Here is a 21,813-nt window from a genome sequence, read left to right on the forward strand (position 1 = left end):
ACACTAAATCATATTTATTTAAATACTTAAATAGCAGCAGTAAGAACAAGAGGCATATTTCTATCCATCAATAAGTACGCGCAATAAACATGTATTCATTCAAATAATACGCAACTGCGCCGCTAGATGGCTCCGTAGCGACAAACTTATCCGATAGTGAAAAACCACTTTCTTGTTTTATATAAAGCAACCAAACCGCTTCGATTATATTATTAACAATGGAGTTGTTGAAGAAACTGTTGAACTATATCGGTTTATACAACGAAAGTAAAACCGATTTTATAAGGGAATTGCCTCTCGAAATATCAAGCATGATAATGGCTATGTTAGACTACAAATCTATTCAATCTGCTAAAATGGTTAGTCGCAGCTGGAGACGTGTATGCATACACGAATTTAAACATAGAAGACTACTGCGACAGACTCAAGCAAACAAATATTTTTCTAATAAATTGAGGATAAGAAAAATTCTGAAGTCAACTGTAGAAAGCAGCGGCAGTATTATATCACAATGTATATATCATAAATCAGTGCAAACACATATATTTGTCGCGTTCAAAACAGCAAATGCGTCGAATCATCAGAGACGAAGAAATATACGGCTGTGATATTTAAATGTATAATGTAAAATTCATATTTTTTAATCGTTTTGTTAAAAACAAAAATGCAATAAAATAATAAACAATAATAACATAAAATTTATTATATTATTAATGTTATTGACATTTGACATCTTTATTGATTATTTGATTTTTCGTATAATTGATTTTATATAACGCTTAATATAATGCTAAAATTATTGTTGTTAGAGTGGGCGTTAATAATATTAATATGGTCCTCACTCAGTATTTCTAATTTTTCACGAAGTAAATCGTGGTTATCGCTTGTTGTGATTAGATGGAAAAAACTCGTAAAAGTTTTTATTTTAATGCCAAAACTTTCAGTTTTATTCAAATATATCGAATAATCTGGTTTTTGTCCCTGGATCAATTGCTTACGAGCTAGATTGACAACTGCTCCTGTAACTCCATGATCTGAAATATGTTCATTTTTTCTAAATTAAATCCTGCAACCTGCAACATTAAACTTATCTCTATTTTTTAAATAAGTCTCAGTAATACACACTAAATCATATTTATTTTAATACTTAAATAGGAGCAGCAAGAACAAGAGGCATATTTCTATTCATCAATAAGTACGCGCAGTAAACATGTATTCATTCGACTAATACGCAACCGCGCCGCTAGATGGCTCCGTAGCGACAAACTTATCCGATAGTGAAAAACCACTTTCTTGTTTTATATAAAGCAAGCAAACCGCTTCGATTATATTATTAACAATGGAGACGTTGAAGAAACTGTTGAGCTATATTGGTTTATACAACGAATGTAAAACCGATTTTATAAGGGAATTGCCTCTCGAAATATCAAGCATGATAATGGCTATGTTAGACTACAAATCTATTCAATCTGCTAAAATGGTTAGTCGCAGCTGGAGACGTGTATGCATACACGAATTTAAACATAGAAGACTACTGCGACAGACTCAAGCAAACAAATATTTTTCTAATAAATTGAGGATAAGAAAAATTCTGAAGTCAACTATAGAAAGCAGCGGCAGTATTATATCACAATGTATACCTTCTGCTCAAAAAGTATCCGGAATTTGTAATTTAAACGGCGTGCGCTTGAGATATCTCGAATATGTTTTTTTCTCAGATTGGTAGCACTTTTGACGGCTTGTATGTCAATGTTCAAATCAATCTGTCGATAAGTTTGTTTACTGCAGTGTTTGAGTGGATCGATAATTAATACTGTCTGCCAATTTTAAAATGTCGAATTCAGTTGAGCAACGAATTTGCATCAAATTTTGTGTTTCCAACGAATTTTCTTGTTCCAATACGCTTAAAATGCTACAAAAAGCCTACGGGGAATCGTGTATGTCAAAAACACAGGCATATGAGTGGTACAAATCGTTTAAAGAGGGCCGTACCGAAGTTCAAGATTTGCCTCGTTCTGGACGGCCATCCACGTCAACTATCGACGAAAACGTAGAAAAAGTAAAGAAATTGGTGCTCGAAAATCGTCGTGTAAGTGAAAGAGAGATAGCTGCTGATCTTGCAACGTTTGAGAGAGAATATTCGTCGCAAACGGCCAGATTTGTGGAAAGACAACTCGTGGATTTTGCATCATGATAAAGCGCCGTCGCACACATCGCAGCTTGTATGCAATTATTTGACCAAACACTCGATCCATATCATCGAACAAGCACCGTATTTTCCAGATTTGGCCCCGTGTGATTTTTTTCTCTTCCCAAAACTCAAATTGCCGCTTCGTGGTAAACGTTTTGAGACGGTAGAGGCAGTGAAAAAGAATTCGCAGAGGGAGCTGAAGGCCATCCCAAAATCGGTATATGAAAAGTGTTTTCAAGAATGGGTTAACCGCTGGTGTATGTGTGTAGCTCAGAATGGAGATTATTTTGAAGGAGACAAAATAAATATAGAAGAATAATTAACCATTTAATGTTTTATTTACAAATTCCGGATACTTTTTGAGCAGAAGGTATATCATAAATCAATGCAAACACATATATTTGTCGCGTTCAAAACAGCAAACGCGTCGAATCATCAGAGACGAAGAAATATACGGCTGTGATATTCAAATGTAAAATGTAAAATTCATATTTTTTAATCGTTTTGTTAAAAACAAAAATGCAATAATATAATAAACAATATTAACTTAAAATTTATTATATTATTAATATTATTGGCATTTGACATCTTTATTGATTATTTGATTTTTAGTATAATTGATTTTATATAACGATTAATATAATGCTAAAATTATTGTTGTTAGAGTGGGCGTTAATAATATTAATATGGTCCTTAGTCAGTATTTCTAATTTTTCACGAAGTAAATCGTGGTTATCGCTTGTTGTGATTAGATGGAAAAAGCTCGTAGAAGTTTTTATTTTAATGCCACAACTTTCAGTTTTATTCAAATATATCGAATAATCTGGTTTTTGTCCCTGGATCAATTGCCTACGAGCTAGAATGACAACTGCTCCTGTAACTTTATGACCTAAAATATGTCCATTTTTTCTAAATTAAATCCTGCAACCTGCAACATTAAACTTATCTCTATTTTTTAAATAAGTCTCAGTAATACACACTAAATCATATTTATTTAAATACTTAAATAGGAGCAGTAAGAACAAGAGGCATATTTCTATCCATCAATAAGTACGCGCAATAAACATGTATTCATTCGACTAATACGCAACCGCGTCGCTAGATGGCTCCGTAGCGACAAACTTATCCGATAGTGAAAAACCACTTTCTTGTTTTATATAAAGCAAGCAAACCGCTTCGATTATATTATTAACAATGGAGACGTTGAAGAAAATGTTGAGCTATATTGGTTTGTACAACGAAAGTAAAACCGATTTTATAAGGGAATTGCCTCTCGAAATATCAAGCATGATAATGGCTATGTTAGACTACAAATCTATTCAATCTGCTAAAATGGTTAGTCGCAGCTGGAGACGTGTATGCATACACGAATTTAAACATAGAAGACTACTGCGACAGACTCAAGCAAACAAATATTTTTCTAATAAATTGAGGATAAGAAAAATTCTGAAGTCAACTGTAGAAAGCAGCGGCAGTATTATATCACAATGTATATATCATAAATCAGTGCAAACACATATATTTGTCGCGTTCAAAACAGCAAATGCGTCGAATCATCAGAGACGAAGAAATATACGGCTGTGATATTTAAATGTATAATGTAAAATTCATATTTTTTAATCGTTTTGTTAAAAACAAAAATGCAATAAAATAATAAACAATAATAACAAAATTTATTATATTATTAATGTTATTGACATTTGACATCTTTATTGATTATTTGATGTTTAGTATAATTGATTTTATATAACGCTTAATATAATGATAAAATTATTGTTAGAGTGGGCGTTAATAATATTAATATGGTCCTTAGTCAGTATTTCTAATTTTTCACGAAATAAATCGTGGTTATCGCTTGTTGTGATTAGATGGAAAAAATTCGTAAAAGTTTTTATTTTAATGCCAAAACTTTCAGTTTTATTCAAATATATCGAATAATCTGGTTTTTGTCCCTGGATCAATTGCTTACGAGCTAGATTGACAACTGCTCCTGTAACTCCATGATCTGAAATATGTTCATTTTTTCTAAATTAAATCCTGCAACCTGCAACATTAAACTTATCTCTATTTTTTAAATAAGTCTCAGTAATACACACAATCATATTTATTTAAATACTTAAATAGGAGCAGTAAGAACAAGAGGCATATTTCTATCCATCAATAAGTACGCGCAATAAACATGTATTCATTCAAATAATACGCAACCGCGCCGCTAGATGGCTTCGTAGCGACAAACTTATCCGATAGTGAAAAACCACTTTCTTGTTTTATATAAAGCAAGCAAACCGCTTCGATTATATTATTAACAATGGAGACGTTGAAGAAACTGTTGAACTATATCGGTTTATACAACGAAAGTAAAACCGATTTTATAAGGGAATTGCCTCTCGAAATATCAAGCATGATAATGGCTATGTTAGACTACAAATCTATTCAATCTGCTAAAATGGTTAGTCGCAGCTGGAGAGGTGTATGCATACACGAATTTAAACATAGAAGACTACTGCGACAGACTCAAGAAAACAAATATTTTTCTAATAAATTGAGGATAAGAAAAATTCTGAAGTCAACTGTAGAAAGCAGCGGCAGTATTATATCACAATGTATATATCATAAATCAGTGCAAACACATATATTTGTCGCGTTCAAAACAGCAAATGCGTCGAATCATCAGAGACGAAGAAATATACGGCTGTGATATTTAAATGTATAATGTAAAATTCATATTTTTTAATCGTTTTGTTAAAAACAAAAATGCAATAAAATAATAAACAATAATAACAAAATTTATTATATTATTAATGTTATTGACATTTGACATCTTTATTGATTATTTGATGTTTAGTATAATTGATTTTATATAACGCTTAATATAATGATAAAATTATTGTTAGAGTGGGCGTTAATAATATTAATATGGTCCTTAGTCAGTATTTCTAATTTTTCACGAAATAAATCGTGGTTATCGCTTGTTGTGATTAGACCCGTAAAAGTTTTTATTTTAATGCCAAAACTTTCAGTTTTATTCAAATATATCGAATAATCTGGTTTGTGTCCCTGGATCAATTGCTTACGAGCTAGATTGACAACTGCTCCTGTAACTCTATGATCTGAAATATGTTCATTTTTTCTAAATTAAATCCTGGAACCTGCAACATTAAACTTATCTCTATTTTTTAAATAAGTCTCAGTAATACACACTAAATCATATTTATTTAAATACTTAAGTAGGAGCAGCAAGAACAAGAGGCATATTTCTATCCATCAGTAAGTACGCGCAGTAAACATGTATTCATTCGAATAATACGCAACCGCGCCGCTAGATGGCTTCGTAGCGACAAACTTATCCGATAGTGAAAAACCACTTTCTTGTTTTATATAAAGCAAGCAAACCGCTTCGATTATATTATTAGCAATGGAGACGTTGAAGAAACTGTTGAGCTATATCGGTTTATACAACGAAAGTAAAACCGATTTTATAAGGGAATTGCCTCTCGAAATATCAAGCATGATAATGGCTATGTTAGACTACAAATCTATTCAATCTGCTAAAATGGTTAGTCGCAGCTGGAGACGTGTATGCATACACGAATTTAAACATAGAAGACTACTGCGACAGACTGAAGAAAACAAATATTTTTCTAATATATTGAGGATAAGAAAGATTCTGAAGTCAACTATAGAAAGCAGCGGCAGTATTATATCACAATGTATATATCATAAATCAGTGCAAACACATATATTTGTCGCTTTCAAAACAGCAAACGCGTCGAATCATCAGAGGCGAAGAAATATACGGCTGTGATATTCAAATGTAAAATGTAAAATTCATATTTTTTAATCGTTTTGTTTAAAACAAAAATGCAATAATATAATAAACAATATTAACTTAAAATTTATTATATTATTAATATTATTGGCATTTGACATCTTTATTGATTATTTGATTTTTCGTATAATTGATTTTATATAACGCTTAATATAATGCTAAAATTATTGTTGTTAGAGTGGGCGTTAATAATATTAATATGGTCCTTACTCAGTATTTCTAATTTTTCACGAAGTAAATCGTGGTTATCGCTTGTTGTGATTACATGGAAAAGGCTCGTAGAAGTTTTTATTTTAATGCCACAACTTTCAGTTTTATTCAAATATATCGAATAATCTGGTTTTTGTCCCTGGATCAATTGCCTACGAGCTAGAATGACAACTGCTCCTGTAACTTTATGACCTAAAATATGTCCATTTTTTCTAAATTAAATCCTGCAACCTGCAACATTAAACTTATCTCTATTTTTTAAATAAGTCTCAGTAATACACACTAAATCATATTTATTTAAATACTTAAATAGGAGCAGTAAGAACAAGAGGCATATTTCTATCCATCAATAAGTACGCGCAATAAACATGTATTCATTCGACTAATACGCAACCGCGTCGCTAGATGGCTCCGTAGCGACAAACTTATCCGATAGTGAAAAACCACTTTCTTGTTTTATATAAAGCAAGCAAACCGCTTCGATTATATTATTAACAATGGAGACGTTGAAGAAACTGTTGAGCTATATTGGTTTGTACAACGAAAGTAAAACCGATTTTAGGTTTGTTCTTTATTGCTGAACTTTCTGCACTAGTGTACACTAGTGACACCGAAGCGTTCTTTATTGCAGTGCAACGTAGAACGAACCCGTTCTTTATTGCAGTGTAACCAAGTTCAGTGCAATAGTTCAGTGTACTCGCTGCCCTAGGTCTGAGGCAGGGTCAGGCAGTGCAGTGCAAGGACCGGGTAAGTAAAAATGGCCGAAAACATAAATAGTAATATAAATAAAGTAATCACAACAAATTATAAATATTAAATTAACTTATTAAATATTAAAGTAACTTATAAAATATTAAAAAAAGAGAATAATAATCTATTTAAATAGAGTCAGGTAGTTAGGTGTATTTATTGTTTGTAAATATAAAAATAAAGGTTTGTAAATAACCTATTAAATATTAAACTAATGTATTTATTGCATAAAATTGTATTTATAATCAAAACATTGTGAATTATTTACATTATACAGAATATAAAAGAATTTTTATAACTAATGGATCAGCTGAAAGCAAAGTCATGGAAAGTGAAACAGCAATTATACAAAGAGATGCAGCAGGAAATATTTCAATTGATGAAAATGGATTTGTTACTTGCATTTCTGAAGGTAAGTCAAATTATCTATTATATAAAATATGAGAGTAATTAAGAAATCAATACAAATGAAAATTTATATATTATTTTTTTAGGAGGGCTGCAATTTCAAATTTGTTATTCAGAGATCAATTTTAACTGCGACTCCATAAATTGTACGGTAAACAACAAGTCAATGTTCATTCCGTTAAATGATAATAATAATGAAATCAATAAAGAAAATCAACAAGACAACTACATGGAAAATAGAATACCAGAAAACTCAGATAATATAGAAGAAACATTTTCATGGTCAGATGCAAGCACAAAATTATTTTTGTGTTTGTATAAAGAAAAAATACATTTACTTACGACAAGAAAAATTAGAAACAAAAAAGTATTATGGAAAAAAATAGCAGAAGAAATGAATATACAAGGCTATAATGTATCAAATATACAAACTGAAAATAAATTTAAATCATTAGAAAGAGCTTACAAAAATATGATCACAAATAATAAAAAAACTGGCAGAAGTCGAGCAACATCCCAGTCAGCCAAGTCTGTTCGAACAGATTTTGTCAAATGCTTGCAACAAATTGTTGTTAACAAAAAGGCTACAATTTGGCTACAAGAATTATTATTACTTGATTAAGCTAGCAGATTGGCAGCAAAAACCGAGCGAAGCTTGCTGACAAAACTCGACAACAGATTGGCAGCAAAAAGCGAGCAAAGCTTACTGCATGACTTGATGTCAAATTGACGACAAAAACCAAGCAAGATCAGTGCGCGTGAAATCTGACGTCAAGTTGACAACAAAAACCGAGCAAAGCTTGTTGACAAGACTCAATAACAGATTGGGCGCAAAAAGCGAGCAAAGCTTATTGCATAACTTGATGTCAAATTGACAGCAAAATCCGAGCAAGATCTGCGCAGAGAAATCTGACAACAAATTGTCAACAAAAATCGAACAAATTTTGCCGCTCCAAAGCTATTTAAATTTGTCATTTTACACTGCAATAATCGAGATATATATTGATCTTTTAATTTTTTTTCTTGAAATAACTGAAATTATGTAAAAACAATAATTTTAGTTTATATTATATAATATATTAAATTATATAAATTTATTAAAAATAATAGAAATTTCGCGTTTACATTATTTGAAGGCTATATATAAATATTAAACAAAAAATAAAGTACAATATAAAATATGTATTAATAAAATATATAATAAATATATATTTTATATAAAAATATAATATATTTTTGTTCCATACAATTAAAAAAATCGCAATATTAAATTTCCGCGCATCGCAGTATTTATACAATAAATAAATGCAATTATTATTAATATAATTATATATCAATAAAATGTACAAAGTTTGTATCATTTAAGTAAACAATAAATTAATGACAAACATTTTATTGATATTATATTAATTATACGACAAATATATTATTCTAAAATAAATACTGAAGTCAGCATTATTTTGAAGTAATATTATATTTGTCATATAATTTATATAATTATATAAGTTAAAAACTTTGTACATTTTATAGATATAACTATTTAAACATTTAATTCTCGTCGTCTAGCTCGTCCATTTCCTCTGGCTGCTCGTTCGTTTCCTCTGGCCGCTCGTCTCTCCATAAATCACGGTCAATATTTCTTCTTCCACGATTATTTCGCGCACGTGGATCACGTACTCTATGCCTTAATCTTTCTTTCGCCGTTCGGAGAACTTCTCGAAATTGCATTTGAAACTCCGAACGAGTCGGTTTTTCAAAATGCTCATTGGAACATACAGCCTCTGAAAAAAAGAACGTAAATTACATTATTATTAAGACACGCAATAATGGGTGTTTTACATTTAATGACATAAGTCAGCACAAATCTAAGATCTGTTCTTTTTAGTTACACTACTTCAGAGTTTATCTTTTTCCACATTGGAAGGAGTACAGCTAAAAGAGCAAACCTTGATTGACCTTAGTCATTAAATAAAAAGCACCCAATATTTAATTACAAGTTATGAAAAAAAATGAAAAAGAGAGTACCATAAATAGCTATAGTAAGGCGAGCGTTATACAAAGGCCGTTGTTCTTCTTCGCGGCCCCACCAAGTGAACGATGGCGTTATTTCATCTTTAATAGCTTCTTTGAAGCAGAGATTTATAGCTTCCTTCAAATTAAAGCCGCCGATATATCTGAAATAATTGATCTAAAACAAGGTAAGTAAAAATTATAAATTAAAATTTTATATTATGTATATATATATATAATATTATTAAAATCATACGTTTTCTGTTTCACTTACGACATTAGTATAATCTTCCTCATCAATCCTTTCAAATCTCTCCATCTCTCTTATAGTAGATATTGGAAAGATGTCTGGTTTCTGCACTGGATAACGGCGAATCTGCACACATTTCAATATTTTCTGCAGCAAAGTATTCATTCTTCTACAAACAAGAGATCAGTATTACAGAAATGTTATAACAAAGATGTCATACGATGTATTGATAAATACGATACATATTTGACTTACTTCAGTTCTGCCTCCACACGTTCACAATTGTGCGTCTTTCTGCAAATAAGAGTAAATAGCATGTACAGAGGTAAATATTATTACTATAATTTTTATACTATTACATAAAATCAGATAAATAATTCTTATTAAATATATACGTTTTTATTAAAAATGTATAATTACATCTATTTTATACAAATATCTATAAATTTACCTATTATCTATTACGTCGATATGTGTCATAGAATGCCGATCATGAGTTGAGTCTTGACTTCCTTCATACCTTTCATCAGTTTCTGTTTGTGATATATAATTGTGTGTAGGATATGTATGTAACGTATTAGTCTGTAATACATTGGAACGGGCATAAGTGTTATGAGATGTACGTGAATATGTTTTGTTTGGTTGGAAATTTGTGTGTGTTACATTATTGTTTGTGTTGTATAATTGAACGTTTGCGTCTGAGTGTGGTTGATTGTGTATGTGTGTTTATTTATGTCGTGTGCTTTAATCTGCGACTGAATATCTGTATTATGTATTTGAGTATTTTTTGGCGGTTGAAGGTTTGTGTATGTTTTATTGTTTATGTCGTGTGCGTCAATTTTTGTGTGCGATCGAATATCTGATATGTGTGCTTGATTGTGTGTTTCATTGTATACTTGATACATATCTTGTGATTGATTGTGTTCATTGTTTGTGTATGATTCATTTGTTTGATTTGGAATGTATGTGTGTGTGCGAGATGTTGGATTTTGTGTGAGTGATCGAGTAAAAGAGTTTGTTTGATTTATTTCCATATTCGTTTGCGTAGTTCTTCTTAAATCATCGATGTCCTCATCGATATCTTCAATGCTGGCTTGCTGAGATGTAATCCTTCGTTTTGGACTTTCATCCGAAGAAGTCGTCTGATAGCGCAACGGTTTTGCAATATTGCGCTTCGGCCGGGTTTCCATCTGCAAGCCTCTGTACATAAAAAACATAATTAGTAAGTGATACATTTTATGTAATATGTAACAAATGTATTTTTAGTAGCTATATAGTGAGATATATGAAAAATTTTCAATAAATTCATATATGTATAAGATGATTTTCTTATTAAATATTTATTAATTACTGACTTTCTAGCATTTTAAAAGAGAAGCAATATTACAATATTCATGATTACTTTTTTCTCTCAAAAGTATAAGCTTATAAATACATTACTCTTTTATTTTACAATATATTCATGTAAAAAATTTTTTATGTATAATATATATAATAATATAAAATTATAAAATTCTGTACAAGTTATGTATAATTATATATATATATATAATTATACATATTATACAGAATTTTATATACGTCTATATAATTTTATATTGTTATATATGATTTATATATAAATATACAATAAAATTTGTACCGGGACATTACAATATTTATTATATATATATATATATATATATATATATATATATATACATACATATATATATATTATATCTTATTAGAATAGAAATATTTTATGCAATAACTCATCATTCCACAGAAATATTTTATGCTCCATTGTTCATTTAATTTTGCAAATCAACATATATTTGTATAGTCTCAAATGAATCTGTAATTTATCTAAAAAATGTCTCATGCTTTTCAATGTCAAGTGCAATTTAACAAAAAAGAGAATTATCAAAAAGATATTACAAAATAATTTAAAGAAGAAAAATTCGAACGTCAAAGTGAGTTATCAAGCAGATTATGGTGAGAAACATACAATATATAACAAGATTCAGATGATAAATATGTATTTAAGGAGAAAAGTAATAGAAAACGACATATAAGATCATGTAAGAGCGACAAAGTTATTAGAAAGCAAACGAGAGAAAAATATATAACAAAGATTGAGAAAAAAGAACACACGTCCCATGGCCATTCCTATAAAAATAAAAATTAACAGTTTACAGCATAGACACATATCTTACATCTTCTTGCTGTGTATAATTACAGCGATAATGTATTGCAACGTTTCCGAATTTTCTTCATCACTGTCACTATCATCCGTTGATGTGTTGTTGAAAAAAATCATCCTGTAATATTTTGCATGAACTTGATCTGAATAAACATAAAAAAATTTCACTTTTAATGTGGCACACTGATATATCTGAAAAACAGAAAATACCATTCCAACAATGTAAAAATCATGAACCTCTGAAAATGTTTTTGTACAACAAAAGAAATCAAAAACAATGTTGAAGACAATATAGATCATGCCATTACGTAAAATACAACAATTGTCACATATATCTATACCAAATGTTTCTAAATTGAATTTTATATATGAAAGACAATTACTATCATTATTATGTAAAGATACATGAATAGACGAAGTCGTGATTATTACTTTGGTCTATGAATTTCTAACTGCAATTCTATTAGAAAACTGGTGAAAAAGCTAATTTCTTATAATATTTCCTGAAAATTGACATATCTTCATAACAAAATGAGGAAAATAAATCTTAACAATCACAATTGTTGGTAAAATAAAGAAAAACCGTTGATGTTATAAATATTGAATGTTGGACCATAAAGATTTTCATTTTTATAAATAAAGTGCAAGTTCTGCAAAGCTTAAGTTATTGTTAGTAATCCTCGTTTAAACACTTCGTGTATTCTTCATCTGTGCGAAGAGTAGTATGACTAGTGCCATTAACATAACAACTTTCATGACGCATCTCAGAAACTTTACACTTGGAAAAAGGCTGACAAGACATGGCTACGATGATTCAGAATGAAAGCTAGAGGTGGTACGTCAGTTATAAAACATCTTTATTGTATTATATTTTATTACTATGAAAATTAATACCTCTCTACTAGATATAATTTTTCTAATATTTACAATGAATTTTTCCAGGAAAATATTAGGATCGCATGGCTTTTTTACACCTTTATAAATACCAACTACTATTGGCCTTGCGTGCTGTATATTTGCAATTCTACATTGGATGGGCCAGAGTTGAATGCTACCAGATTTATCTAAACTACATCCATATAAAATTGAAAGTATCATATCTTTTATATTTGAAGAAAACGACCAGGAACATTAAATATCATTATTCGACTCTGTATGATTTTTACAGTGAAACAAATGTTGCAAACATACATTTTTCCTACTTTTGTATAATTTTTTCTAAGCCATTGTGAAAACTACAGTGATTTTTTTGCGACATAGCTTACTCATTTTAATTTTATTGTTTTCTTACATTTTCTCGAACGTGATACCACTGCAAGCGACGTAGCCACTCAGCTCCTTGTATCTTCAGTATCGGAAAAAATACTCGATCTCTAATTCTCTTAAAATATATAATTCTTCGTTCACTACTGCTTCGTTCGTTAGTACACGACACTGTAACTAGTGTTGTGAGACGGGCCGGGTTTTCTCGCGCATGCGCGGCGGACATAGCATCAGTGAGGTATATGTACAGATAAAAAGATGTAGCATGATCACATAATTCTGCAAAATTTTTTGTAATATAAGGAAAAATTTGTAATATATAATTAATAATACAGCATACATATGCACAATTATATATATACATATATATTGTATTATTAAATATATATTACATATTTCTCCCGCCAAGAGTGTCAACCGTCAGCGCCCTATCTCCTACCACCTCTTCACTACAGATAGATACATCACTGCTAACAGCCATTATGGCCGCGCATGCGCGAGAAAACCCGGCCCGTCTCACAACACTGACTGTAACAAGTGAACTCGGAATAATCAAGACTCGCGCTTTCTGCACAACGATAAGACTGGATGCATATGCGCGCATTTATCTATAGTTCACGTTACATTTACTATAGAAAGTGCGCGCACATGCGTACCTTACGACCAATCACGAACTTGAGCAACATGGCGTAGCCTATCCGAGGATAATGTTTTGGCGGTATAATTTCCCACCATATATCCGTTTTTGTTTTCGCAATCTCGCCAAGATAAAAATGGCGAGACATTATACCGCCAAAACGTTATTCTCGGAAAGGCTGTGCTATATTGTTCGTTATTGCTCGAAGATTTATCGTTATATTGTGCACAGAGCGGCAGAGCGCCAGCCCTGATCATTTTGAGTTCAGTTGTAACAGCAGGTTATATATTAACGAGTGAAGCAGTGGTGAACGAAGAATATACCTTTTAAGAAAATTAGAGATCGAGTTATATTTTTTCAAGGACACTGAGGATATAAGGAGCTGTAGAGTGGACACGTCGCTTGTAGCAGTATGGTGTATCACGTTCGAGAAAACACGTAAATATGGAAAGAAAGTTAAAATTAAGTATATCGCGAAAATCGATGTCCAGTTTATCCAGAAGGCAACGAAGTAGAATTATGTGGGAAATTAGAAAAAATTTACGTTTGCAATATCGTTTAAAATGCAAAACTGTTGCTATTACAGAGTCTAATAATCGATGTGATATTCAAGATACTCCTGGTCTGTCAATAACCGAATTTTATGGCTCTACTTCAAATATAAATGACACTTGCAATTATAGGGACAATGTTGTGGAAGACGATAAGGTTTCTTCTTCTTCCGTCTCTGATGCTAGTGATGTAATTTCATCATTCTGTAAAATTACTTCCATGGAATTTTTCCGCGAAAGTTTAGCAGCTTGCTTTGTCAATAACAATCTTACGCATGCACAAGGTAATAGCATATTATCTGTTCTTCGAACTCATCCCTGTTTTAATATATTACCAAAGGACGTTAGAACACTTCTTGATACACCACGTGTATGTACTGTTGTGTCAAATGTAGAACCAGGAGAGTATATTCATTTTGATGTAGAAACAAAGATTATTCAACATCTGTCACATATTTCCATCGCATCTATTCATCATGTTAATCAATTGGAACTAGATTTTAATGTAGACGGATGTAGTTTAGATAAATCTGGTAGCATTCAACTCTGGCCCATCCAATGTAGAATTGCAAATATACAGCACGCAAGGCCAATAGTAGTTGGTATTTATAAAGGTGTAAAAAAGCCATGCGATCCTAATATTTTCCTGGAAAAATTCATTGTAGATGTTATAAAAATTATATCTAGTGGAGGTCTTAATTTTCATGGTAATAAAATACCAATACGTTTGAGATGTTTTATAGCTGATGCACCAGCTCGAGCTTTCATTTTGAATCATCGTAGCCATGTTTCTTGTCAGCCTTGTTCCAAGTGTAAAGTTTCTGGGATACGTCATGAAGGTCGTTATGTTTTCAATGGCACTAATCATTCTTTTCGCACAGATGAAGAATATATCAGGTGTTTAGATGAGGATCATCATAAAGAAGGTAGGAGCCCATTATCAATGCTTCCGATAGGTATGGTTTCGCAAGTTCCTTTTGAGTACATGCATCTTGTATGCTTAGGTGTAATGAAGAAACTCTTGTCTGCATGGGTATATGGTAAATATTCACGTCTCTCTAAGTTGTCAGGAAGATCCATCCATATTATTTGTACAAGATTAAATAATCTTAAAGAATATTGTCCCTCGGATTTCGCAAGGCGCCCCAGATCTCTTGATATATGCTCCAAATATAAAGCAACAGAATTTCGCCAATTTTTGTTGTATACAGGCCCAGTTGTAATGTACGGTATACTAGATGAACGATTGTACAAGCATTTTTTATTCTTACATGCAGCAATAAGGGTCTTGGTTTCTAATTCATCGTTAAGACAACACTTAAGCTTTGCAGAACTTGCACTACAAAAATTTGTTCATAGAAGTGAAAATCTTTATGGTCCGACATTCAACACTTACAATGTCCATGGTCTTCTTCATCTTACCAGCGATGTAAGACGTTTTGGTTGTTTAGATTCATTTTCCGCATTTCCTTATGAAAATAATATGTCGATTTTCCGTAAGTATTGTAGGAAACCAGGTTTACCTCTTCAACAGTTTTCCAATAGAATGGCGGAGCTAGAAGTTCATGGAACAAGCAATAATCACGATGTTGATTCGTCTATCCATGTATCTGTGCCGTATAATAATGATAGTAATTGTCTTCAATATCGTAAAATTCAAATTAGAAACATATTATTAGGTATAGATGATGTACGTGACAGTTGTTGTATTTTACGTGATGGATCAATCTGTGTTGTCTTCTACGTTATTAAGGATAATAACTCCTTTCGTTTAGGTGTGAAAAAATTTTTAGAAGTTCGTGATTTTTATGATACTGGCTTGGTATCTTCTGTTTTTCAAATATATAAGTGTGCTACATTAAACAACGAAATATTGTATGTTCATCCAGATCAAGTTCATGCAAAATGTTATAGGATGCCTTTTTTCAACAACACCTCGACAGATGATAGCGACAGTGATGAAGAAAATAATTTGGAAACGTCGCAATACATTGTTGCTGTAATTATACATAGCGAGAAGATGTAATTTGTGTCAATGCTATAAACTTTTAATTTTTATTTTTACAGGAATTGCCACAGAATGTGTACTTTTTCTTATACATCTTCTTTTCATAGTTTTATAGTTTTCATAATTTTATATCATTCTTATTTTTATTTTTGTCGTTCTTTCATGGTCTTGTTACCTTTCTTTATTTCCTTACATTGCATAGATAATATTTATCTATATCTCATTGTATTGTATATTCTTCACAATACTCTGCATAACTCACTATGATGTATGATTTTTTTCTTATTTTTTAACTTCTCTTGATAATCCATTCTTTGTTGAATTGCATTTGATATTGAGAAGCATTTTGTAGATAGATTATAAGTTTACTTAAAGCAACAAAAATCTGTAAACATGGATTTGCAAAAAGAGATAAACAATAGAATTATTGCATAAAATATTCTTGTAAAGCGATAAGAGTTATTGTATAAAATATTTCTGTTATATATTAAGTTATATTATCTGGAAAATATATGCAAGCGTTTCTCAGGTGGGGAACACTACTTCGTAGTGCAATAGGATGCCACAGTCAGGTTTTAGTGAGTCGGGTTGGAACTTTGGAGTTCATCTAACCTCACACTACCTGAAGCCTCCCCCAAGGTGGAGGGTGTTCAACACTAGTGAATTTCCTGACTTTAAAAAAAAAAAAAAAAGTTATATTTATATTTATATATGCATTTATAAACTACTTTTGAAGAGAAAAAAATTATGAATACTATATATATATATATATAGTATTCATAATTTGTATGAATATATTGCTTCTCTTTCAAACACTAGAAATTTAGCAATTAATAAAATACTTAAGTTTCTTAGAAAATCTTATAGATGAATGTATTTAAAACTTTTTTTCATATATTTGAGTATAGCTAGCACAAAATACATGTGTTATACATATTATATAAAATTTATCACTTACTATGTTTTTTGATTTACAGGGATTTGCAGATAAAAACGCGTTCGAAACGCATAATTTCAAAACCATTGTACAACCAAACGACTTCTTTAGATAAAAGTCTTAAACGAAGGAACATCACATCAGCAATTGTCGGAGACATCAGTGATTTGAGGAGAACTGAACAAACAAATATAAGATAATAAGAATTGATTTAATGTTGTGTAATAATAAAAATTATAGTATTATATATTTACCTCTGTGTACATTTCATCTTTGCAGAACGACGTACAATTGTGTAGAACATATGGAGGCAGAATTGAAGTGTCAGATATGTAACATATTTATCAACACATGTGACATCACTTACGCTGTTATAACATTTCTAGAAAATTGATTAATTCTTTGTTTGTAGAATTACTACTTTGCTGAAAAAAATTTAAAAATGCAGGATTGCAGCCATCCATTGCAAAAGCCAAATATCCTCCCATTATATCATCTTTAACAGAAATAGATTCGAAAGATTATTCTAACATCGTAAGTAAAACAAAAAATGTGTATGCTTTTAATAATATTTTTATAATGTAAATAAAATAAATTTTTACTTACCTTGTTTTAGGTCAATTATTTACGTAGTGAAGCTGTGAGGAAGGACAACAACACTTGCATAACACTGGCCTTATTATGAATATTTATGGTACCATCTTTTCTATTTCTTTACAACTGTTGTAATTATATTTCGTATCCTATTAATAATAATGTAGCTTGCTTTCTATTTTTTAGAGACTATTTCAAGTTTCAACCAGTATTTTGAAAAACCGACTTGTTAGGAATTCCAAGTACAGTTTCGAAAAGCTCTCCGAATGGCGAAAGACAGATGAAGCACAGGATACATGATTCACGCGGACAATGAATAACGATCGAAGAAAGAATCATCAACCGAGACTTATGGAACGATGAGCAAAATCACACGAACGAGGATTAACGAGGATATTTAAAAATTGTTAATTTTAAGGTTAGTCAATAGATATTACTTAATGACAAATTTGTGTATGTGTGTGTCTTCTATTTTGTTCCGTTTCTGTTTTGATTGGATACAATTTTCCTGATTTCTTAATCATGGTGTAATGAAAATCTCTATATATAAGCATTAATTGATATGAGTGATAATGTCCAATTAAGATGTGTGCTAACGGAATACCTCATTTATTAAATGCGTATATTTAAAATTTGAAATGCTGTAATTAATGTATAAAAACATTTTAATTTCTAGGAAATCCGAATGTCAAGGATACCTGCAATGGATGGACAAAAGAAGGAAAAAGAAATCATAATTAGCAGGTGGATAGGTTATTGGATAAAAAAAGGGATAGAGGATTACGTAGAATGTATAGATACTACAGCTGTTATTGGATTTCGGGAAGTTCCTGTGACAATTCCCGAATTCCCGGTAGGCAAGCCGTAAAGTAGTTGCCACCAGGGAAAAGTTTTTTAGTAGTAGAAAGTATAATATAGAAGTAGAAATATTTTAATATACAGATTCATATTTTCAAATGTGGATATACTTCATCTTTGAGATAAAAAACCAAAGTGTCAATTGGTTTTTTTCACAAGGGCCGGCTGCCGAAAATGTATAATGCATTTTCTTTTCCCGCTTATGTAAAAAAAGAGAACCAATTAGCATTTTTGGTTTTTTATCTCCAAAGACGAAATATGTCCACTTCATTTTAAAACATGAATCTGTATATTAAAATATTTCTACTTTTATTATATATATTTATATAAGTATAATATGATTTATTTGTAAATATTTCACATATTTAAATTGTAAACGCGATTTTATATTAGTAAAATATTGTAAACTTTAATAATAAGTATTAATATTTATACTTTATAGTATAAATTGTTTTATATTATATAAAAATTTGTATTAATAAAATAAAATCAGATTTTATTTATATAATCTCAATTATTTAAAAAAAAGTAAATTAAAAAGATCAATAATAGTAGAATATATACGTCAAATTTAAATGGCTTTGGAACGGCAAAGTTTGTTCGATTTTTGTTGACAATTTGTCTTCAAATTGTGCGTGCAGATCTTGCTCGGATTTTGCCAACAATTTGACATCAAACCATGTCAGCAAGCTTTGCTCGGGTTTTGTCACCAATTTGCTGTCAGGTTATGTCAGCAAAGTTTGTCAACAAATTACGAGCTTAATGTGGACACAGATGGCTATGGATTTGGTGTGGAATTTTGATCCAATTTGATGCCAATTTGCGCGCAATTTGTAAACATTTTGCTGACTGGGATGTTTATATGAAACGTAAGTTATTATATTTCAACTGAAGAATTAATATAATATATATATATAATAATATAATACATTTATATATACTCATGCACTAAGATTTCTTGCTTTAAATTTTTTCAAATATCTATCTTAAAAAACTTGTAGGAAAATGTTTTTTATAATATAAAATGCATTATTATAGAGAATTGACGGATTTAATTGGGAGTAAACATAATATTGAACCTCTAATCACATCTGGAAATAAAGGCACAATACTGAGAACTGACAGAACTACACCTACGTAAGTTATATTAAGTTGTTTTAATAATTTGTGTATTATTTCTTATATTAGATAATATTATATAATCTTTTACATCATAATTTCTAAAGTTTAGTTAATGGTTAAAGAACATATATGGAAGACATTTCTTTATACACAAATAATATCGTTTACACAAATTGTTTAATGTATTTAAAACTAATTATAATGTCATTATAGGTTCACTACTGGTGTATCTGAAACAGAAAGTAATGCATCAACCAGTCAAGATTTTTCAATATTTGAATCGGGAACAAGCAACCAAGAATCAATAGCAACAACACCAACTATGTCTAATCAGTCTAATCTTAAAAACACACTTTCTGTTGAAGAAATGCAAAGCAGAAGCAAGAGGCAAATGGGCACAACAGCAAAAGTTTTGAAAACGTGTCAAGAAAGTATGAAAGAACTGATAGATCGTATTCAAGAAGAAAAGCACGATAAAATTGAAAGAGAAAAAGAGATATTAGCGGAATATAGACAAATGAGACAATCGTATGAAAAATATTTAGACAAAGTAGAGGAGCAATTAATAATTGCAAACAAAATGAGAGAAGAAAGAAATAATTTATTAAAAGCTTTTCTTGATAAACAAACTAAATAAGTAATTAAGAGTTAAAAAGACTTAAAATTTTATAGTTTATTTTTGTTTTGTTTTTGGCATTATTTATTTTTGCATTATTGCACAATTTAATGCAATACTATTTCTTTTGTTTTGTTTTAAATATTATCTTAATAAATAACTTTTTTATGTAGTAACTGCAATATCTTACTGTAAAAGCTAATGTACATACACATACAAAACTGTTTTCTTGACGTTTGTTTATTATTTGGCAATATAATAGTATTTTATGCATATATATTATAAACATATACGTATATAAATATTCTATATTTTATATATTACAAAATAAAAAAATTTATAATACAAAATATTTGACATTTTCTTTTATCGAGACAGTAAATTACAGATTTCGTCACGAACATGCGTTCCTCTCACATCATCCTCATATTCCCTTGCATTATCGATCATTACAATTGGTCTATTTTGTAATTCAATATCTGGATATTCTTCATTTAGCTGTGGTTCAAAATACTGTAGGTCTTGTACATTCGCAATGTTATGTAATACACAACATGCATGTATGACTTGTACCATTCGTGGTATATCTCGCAATTTGAAATGGTATAACTGACGAAATCTTTGCTTAAGGCAGCCAAATGCATTTTCGATAACAACTCTGCATGAGCTTAGTTTCTGGTTGAATGATCTTTGTGCACGTGTCAAGTGTCCGTTATCCTTATATGGAACAATCAATTGTTTCAAACAGGGATAAGCACTATCTCCCAACAGATAATAATTATCTGAAAATTATTATTATATATGTATATATATATATATATATATATATATATATAATGTATAATCATGGACCTATTATATGTATATGAACTGCTCATGTAAAAAAATTTAGCAGCAGCATGATAGAGATTGAAAATAACTTCAAGCTTTCCCCTCTAAAAAGTGTACACATTGGTTGTCAATGTTTGCGCCAATGGGCGCACTTCTTAAAGGGGAAAGTGTGAAGTTATTTTGCATCTCTTCGTCACGCTGTAGACAATAAATTTCTTTGTTCTAGCAAGGGATGAACAGTTCATATATAATATAGGTCCATGTTTATATTATAAAACCAATTTTTTTTCCAATTTACCTCCACAAAGATTTTGTACATCATTATATAGTGTTGAATTTTTTAAAACTCTTGCATCGTGAACGGAACCTGGATACCCAATAAATACGTCAATAAATTTCATGTCATGATTAACCGTCCCTTGCACATGAATGGAAAAATATTGTTTCCGATTTATATAGGAATCAGGATCTTCCACAGGTTTGTCTATTCTAATGTGAGAACCATCAATAGCACCTGAAAAAGATTTCAATAATGAGAAGATTTCAATGAGCAAAATATTTTA

General features: G+C 30.4%; 4 protein-coding genes and 1 long non-coding RNA gene across 6 annotated transcripts; 4 read left to right on the plus strand and 1 right to left on the minus strand.

Moving 5' to 3' along the window:
• The first annotated feature begins 7,303 nt into the window (after positions 1-7,303).
• On the plus strand, positions 7,304-8,010 carry LOC145939261 (uncharacterized). The gene is made up of 2 exons (XM_083043503.1): positions 7,304-7,392; positions 7,475-8,010. Exons 1-2 carry the CDS (start codon positions 7,305-7,307, stop codon positions 8,008-8,010), a joined length of 624 nt encoding a protein of 207 aa, XP_082899629.1. The 5' UTR covers position 7,304.
• Positions 8,011-8,520: 510 nt separating this feature from the next.
• Positions 8,521-10,417, minus strand: LOC145939527 (uncharacterized). Of its 2 annotated transcripts, none has more exons than XM_083043876.1 (5): positions 10,100-10,417; positions 9,904-9,942; positions 9,673-9,817; positions 9,414-9,576; positions 8,521-9,169 (listed from the first exon to the last, which is right to left on the minus strand). In XM_083043876.1, exons 1-5 carry the CDS (start codon positions 10,126-10,128, stop codon positions 8,937-8,939), a joined length of 609 nt encoding a protein of 202 aa, XP_082900002.1. In that variant the 5' UTR covers positions 10,129-10,417; the 3' UTR covers positions 8,521-8,936. The 2 variants fall into 2 exon arrangements, with proteins under 2 accessions (XP_082900002.1, XP_082900003.1); XM_083043877.1 differs by having other exon boundaries at positions 9,008-9,169; positions 9,446-9,576.
• A 360-nt stretch (positions 10,418-10,777) lies between these two features.
• On the plus strand, positions 10,778-19,056 carry LOC145939528 (uncharacterized). The gene is made up of 5 exons (XR_014425838.1): positions 10,778-10,870; positions 17,270-17,763; positions 17,846-17,923; positions 18,010-18,241; positions 18,500-19,056. It is a non-coding gene; the product is annotated as an uncharacterized LOC145939528 (long non-coding RNA).
• Positions 14,154-16,365, plus strand: LOC145939525 (uncharacterized). Its single transcript, XM_083043875.1, has one exon. It carries the CDS (start codon positions 14,178-14,180, stop codon positions 16,308-16,310), a length of 2,133 nt encoding a protein of 710 aa, XP_082900001.1. The 5' UTR covers positions 14,154-14,177; the 3' UTR covers positions 16,311-16,365.
• A 649-nt stretch (positions 19,057-19,705) lies between the features above and the next one.
• Positions 19,706-20,440, plus strand: LOC145939262 (uncharacterized). The gene is made up of 2 exons (XM_083043504.1): positions 19,706-19,818; positions 20,017-20,440. Exons 1-2 carry the CDS (start codon positions 19,706-19,708, stop codon positions 20,438-20,440), a joined length of 537 nt encoding a protein of 178 aa, XP_082899630.1.
• Positions 20,441-21,813: the final 1,373 nt, after the last annotated feature.

The sequence above is a fragment of the Prenolepis imparis genome, unplaced genomic scaffold (genome assembly GCF_030444845.1).
Source record: "Prenolepis imparis isolate NDT839.2.m4 unplaced genomic scaffold, iyPreImpa1.0 SCAF_8, whole genome shotgun sequence".
Lineage (NCBI taxonomy): Eukaryota > Metazoa > Arthropoda > Insecta > Hymenoptera > Formicidae > Prenolepis > Prenolepis imparis.